This window comes from Centruroides sculpturatus, unplaced genomic scaffold (genome assembly GCF_000671375.1).
Source record: "Centruroides sculpturatus isolate CEXI.00-Female unplaced genomic scaffold, Cexi_2.0 scaffold165, whole genome shotgun sequence".
NCBI lineage: Eukaryota > Metazoa > Arthropoda > Arachnida > Scorpiones > Buthidae > Centruroides > Centruroides sculpturatus.
In genome coordinates this window covers 724,309-730,183 of record NW_019384429.1, presented here as the reverse complement: position 1 = coordinate 730,183, position 5,875 = coordinate 724,309, and the positions used below count along the sequence as shown (strand labels likewise).

At 30.9% G+C, this 5,875-nt stretch overlaps 1 protein-coding gene across 1 annotated transcript; it reads left to right on the top strand.

Moving 5' to 3' along the window:
• The first annotated feature begins 2,852 nt into the window (after nucleotides 1-2,852).
• LOC111619666 (G-protein coupled receptor 161-like) lies at nucleotides 2,853-5,624 on the top strand. Its single transcript, XM_023361431.1, has 2 exons — nucleotides 2,853-3,508; nucleotides 3,580-5,624. Exon 2 carries the CDS (start codon nucleotides 3,603-3,605, stop codon nucleotides 5,622-5,624), a length of 2,022 nt encoding a protein of 673 aa, XP_023217199.1. The 5' UTR covers nucleotides 2,853-3,508; nucleotides 3,580-3,602.
• The last annotated feature ends 251 nt before the right edge of the window (nucleotides 5,625-5,875 follow it).

Here is a 5,875-nt window from a genome sequence, read left to right as displayed (position 1 = left end):
AGTAGTTCTTTTTTTATGAATTTTTTTAGAATTAGATTGTTTTGAATGAATTATAAAATGTATTCTACATTATAAATTGTATAAATGCCCCAGAGAATGTAATTTTGGCATCAGAATAGTCTAAAAAAAAATAGTTCTGCCCTGTCCAGAATTATATAAAATTGTCGAATTTGTACGTAGATTGTCTAAATATTGTCTAATCTAGCTTCTTAACTTAAATATATTGTCTAATTTTGCGTACATAAACTTCTAAAGAACATAAACATTGTTTAATCTTGTGTTAGGTTCAAGCGAACTCGCATTAGAACATAGGAACAACGCTTAAATTTGTATTAAAAATGAATAAATATCACACGAATTTTTATTATGACGTCATCTACATAGACAAGAGAATAACAGGTAAAGATAAATTTGCATTAAAACACAGGAACATCACGTAAACTGGTACAAGAACACATAAGCATTAACTTCATTTTACATCAGTACTGCTAAATGTCATCTTTTAAACGCGTAAGCATCATCTTCGAATACATTTAAATGCATAAAAATCACCTACACTCGTAACAGAACACGTAAACATGCTCTAGAACAGGTAAACATCACCTAATCTTTCATTAAAATTCATAATGCATCGTGTATTCTAGAATCATACCATAGAAAATCGTATAATCTAGCATCAAACATCACTAGAATTTTCATTAGAAAATATAAAAGGAAAATTTTTAATAGAACCCATTAAAAATACATCTAAAGACTCACAATTATTGTACATTTTAACAACATTTAATGAGACGAACGACATTTATATTTTATGTAAGAGCCAATTCCAATATTTACGTAAGGAGTTGGATTTCCAAATGCAATTTTACAGCTTTGAAACCCGCAATAATCAATTTTATTTATTTATTTTTTTTCTTAAAATCCATCTTCTTATTGCCTTTTTTTACTACAGAAGTTTTATTTATCTTTTTTTTTTATTATCTTATAAAATACAAAAATATCCAAGGAAAAAAAGCATAGAGTTGTATTTATATAATTTGTATAAATGACATACATTTACCTTAAGTGAATTTTATCTTTTATTAAAAAACTTCTTTTGTATTTTTTGCGTTTTTTTACAATTTAAATTTGCAGTTTTTAGAGTCTAAAATCATAAAATTTTACATAATTAAATTATTTTTTTTTCTGTAATTTTTGCAGATTTTATTATCTAAACTAATAGAAATTTTATTGAATTTTTATTCATTTTGTATTTTATTTTTTTAAGAAGGATTTTTATATATAAGAGAAATAATATTTTATCTCATAGGTCCAGATGTCTTTGATCAATAAAGCATAAATCTTGTTCGCTACGAATTACACACACACACAGACACACACACAAGCTTGTGTGTTTTATTCATAACCTTTTTAAGGGTTGTTTGTTGTTTAAAATTTCGTATAAACAGAATTAATTTTTAATTATAATGTAGAGTTTTAATTAGTAAATTGATTTTTACGTTTAATTAAAAACTTTTAAATTCTAGAAAAATGAATTTTTTATAAGGTTTTTCTTAGTGAATAATTTAATCGTTGTAATGACTTTGTAAACGCATATATTCGCTCATTTTCTTTAACTTTCCTTCGTCTTCTCGAGAATAATTTCTAGTTTCTTTTGTTTTCTTTCTCCTATAAATCATTCTAAATTATAAAAGTCCTTTATCAGTTATAAGAATGCCCGTGTAGAAGTCCTTTATGAAATGATTCTTGTATAAGAAGATCTATATCATCTCTTAGACTTCTTTTATGGCTTAAAATGGCTCCTTAAGAGTAGAATGCCAATCTTTAAGCATCAGAATCACCACTAAACTAAGTTCTTTATACTCTGAAATCATTCCTGTAACATAGTTCTTTATAATCTTATACAATTCCAATTAAACATATCTTCACGAACTAGAATATGTCTCTTAAAAGAAGTTTGACCTAGTGTTTACCTTGTATAACAACTATAAATAGCTGTTTTTATCCGAAATAACTCCTACAGTAAGTCATTTGTGGCTCTAGAATGATTCAATGATTCGATATGCCTCAATAAGACTCAAAAATGACTCAATATGACTCAGGGATAACTCAATAAGACTCAAAAATGACAAGAAAACGTCAAGAAAACTCCTACAGAATTTTCTGAAAGAAGTATACCCATTATAAAAAACCATTCTTAAAGCTAATTTCATATAATTTAGACATAGAAAACTGAATCGTTCCTTTATTTAGACTCTAAAATGATAATTGTGCATCAAAAAGTTTAAAAAAAAACTATTGAATTTGTTACAAAAAAAACAAACAAATTTATATTTAACTAAATTACAGATCGATAGTGACATCTGCTAGCATCTAGAGCTAATTCTTTAACATCTAAAAAAAAAAAATAAAATAAAATAGCAGAAAATTGTTTATGATGATAAATCTGGAGATATAAGATTAAAGAATTTATTCCGGAAATTGTTTTGAAAAGTTTGTTCCGAAATTCTTGAAAAATTTATTTGGAAAATTGAGTTATTGGGGTAAGAGGTCAGAATTGATTGATTGCTAGAGCGAGCTTCTTACAATGAGAGAGAATTCTTATTTTCTTCTAAAAAAAAAAAATCTCAAAAAAACTCGTCGAAATTCTTGGAGATTTTTTAGAAGCATTCTTCAGTTATTTAACTTTAAAGTTAATTTAAAAAAAACACCAGATAATTAATGAATTAAGTTAAATTTAAACGTGTTTCTTGACAGTAATTCGACTTTACACGTCGAGAAGAAGTATTCGATTGTTATAAAATTCTTTGTTTCTAGAAGTGGAGGAGGAAGAAGAAGAAGAAGAAGAAGAAGAAGGTCTGTCGTTAGAAAAACTATTAGTTATAAAGGAGACGATCTGGTGAAGACAAATGATATCTTCCCATATTTAACACTATTGGAGAAAATACCATTTAGAAAATGATAGATGCTACATAAGAGTAAGGAAATCCTTTGCTAGAATATGTGATTTGAAACTTTTGATCACATTTATAAAATTGGTAAAGTTTTCATAAAATTACTTTTTGTAAAAAGAAGAGCAAGAGCAGAAGCCAAAGTTGATAACAAGATATTGAGATGAAGATCAGTAAGCAACTAGAGAGAGAGAGAGATAGAGGGGAAGAGGAGAGTTTCTTATTTTTTATGGTTCTCAACTGATCCATAATCACGGCTTACACAAAATTCTTCAACTATGAAAAGAAGTTGAACAGAAACTATTCAGTCAGACATGCACTGATACATTTTTTCATCACCTCTAAAAAAAACCATTTTTGGCAGCTTTCCATATCTAGTATAACAATACAATACAAACTATGAACAAGATAAGTAGAGAAGAATGTATAAATCCAGATATTCATCGTGTTAACTTTATCGTGTCTTTTTTTCAAGTTTTTTAAATGTTTTTTCTAGAAAATAGGAGTAGTTAATGCGTTAAATTTAACGTTTGGTCTGTAAGGGAATATTAAAAGATGTAAACATAATTTTTTTTTCTTTGAATATAAGGGTTAAAAGTAACATTAACGTATCTTTATATCTTTGCAGATTTACGAAATATACTTTAAGAAATGGATGCATCAGATCTTAAATTGTTCCAAACTCACCCTTATCATGTAAATAACCTAACAGAACCTATCATGTTTGGTCCTCCGAAGGATAAAGGAACTTTAGAAGGTAATAGTCCCAATCAAGTAATACAGCAAACCGAAGCGACAGGCCTTCTTGTCATTTTTGCAGCTAGCATAGTAAGCAATGGATTAATTTTTGCATTATTCTATCGTAAAGCAACATTTCGGACATTTTCGAACTGGTTCGTGTTTAATTTGTCATTAGCCCATCTACTACAGTCTACCCTACTTTTACCATTTACCTTTGCATCTATCGTAACACGTAAGTGGATATTTGGTGAGATCTGGTGCCAAATGACAGGTACGGCTTTCATATGTTTAAATGTGGCATCAACGTTATCATTATTATTAATTGCCGCTGATAGAAATTGCGCTGTTAATAGCCCTCTTCATTATTCCATGGCTATAACTAAGAAAAAAACGGGCATACTCATAGCTGGAACTTGGGTTTTTGCCATTCTTGTTGCTATTCCACCCCTATGTGGAATATCCAGTTTCAAATATAGAGAATTATGGCATACGTGCACCGTCACATGGTATTCTAAAGATCCTTACACAATTGCTTATGATTGTTTTCTTACAACCATCGGTTTCTTGTTTCCATTAGTAAAAATGAGTTGGATGTATTGTTCTATGTTTCGTGCAGCACGCACTAATAGTGCTAGAGCACGCAAACATAGTTTAAGCGCCAGTCTGACTGAAGAGCAAGTTCAGGAAGTAAAACAAAAAGTAAGTTCTAATTACACTTATAGAAGAAAACCATATAGAAGAAGAAGCTCTTCAACTAGTCAATCATCCATCTTTGGTGATGAATGGAAGGCTGTGAGAACGGGCGTTTTAGTTGTGCTATCTTTCACTTTCTGTTGGATGCCATATTATATAGTGGTGCTAACTGAGGCATACTTCAATTCCAGTCACTGGATGCCTCATTACTTTCTATGTCTAGTGACCCTCTCTTCCTACTGCTCCTGTATAGTGGATCCTTATCTGTACGTTTTCAGAAATCGCGGCATCAGAAAGCACGTCTTGAAGCTGTTAACCTGTGGAAGAGGATATCCATCTTTATACAACCAGAGGAACAGAAATGATCCAAATATACATCCAGCTAACAGTTCTTGTGTGTTGCAGTCCAATAGCGCTACTGATTTACGTGACGTAAATTCGGTGCTCTACAAAGATGGCGAGGATCAGTGGCATATGACTGATAATGGAGATGATGTATCAATACACGGTTCAGACGAGTCTCTACATAAACCAGAATACGATCCAGTGATGACATGCCCGAAACATTCACGAAGATTGCTTCAAAATATTCGAGAACCAGACTATTATGGAGTTCAAACACCCGAAAACAGAAGCAATTGGAATCAGAGGGAAGTCATAACAAACCATCCAGAATCTATGCTTATCATGAAATTAGCTACACAGAATTCGTGCGGGAGTGATACCACAGATAACTGTGGCACATCATTTGAGAGCAGCGATGACCCTGCAACATATTTATGCCCATACGTCCAGCGCAAAGATTCTAGAAGTAGCATGACTGCCCTTTTAGTTAACGATAACGGTAGTTATGGCAAAATTAGGCCATCTTTAAAGCGAGTTTGCTCCTTCACTGCCGAAGAAAACGAGCTCAATTTTTTACCAGCAGTCATATCGAGATTCGGGGGGATGAAAAGGACTTCTTTCGCCATGGCACGCTTTGGTAATCAAGAATCTAGCGAATCTACATTAACATCTTCGACATCTTCAGATACTCCCGATTCAAATACACCTCTATCTGGTAAACCTGGAAGAATTAGACCAAAATTAATACGTCAACAATCTGCATTTGTATCTCACTTAACCGAACCAAGAACTAGAAGATATCCTCATATAGAAGATATACATAGACACGCAAACTACACTTTTAATAGCGAAGATGCTGTATTGTACAGAAACGTAAAGTTTCAGAACGAATAAACTTTTATAAAAAGTTTAAAAAAATTATATCATAATAATATTCAATCGNTTTTCTCTCTGAGATAGTTTGCATAACATGAAACATTGTATATTGTAACACAAATAGTTTTTATTTCATATGTTTATAAATAATATATACATATTTATAGTGGAGTGCATTTGAAAGAGATTATGTAGAGGTAAATTAATCACGCAGGCAAAGTTTCTGAGTAATTGATGATTCTATTTTTCATTTGATGTCTTCACTATTT

What these genes read in the sequence shown, in the direction of transcription:
- LOC111619666 (XM_023361431.1), top strand. Translation starts at nt 3,603, where the DNA reads ATGGATGCATCAGATCTTAAATTGTTCCAAACTCACCCTTATCATGTA.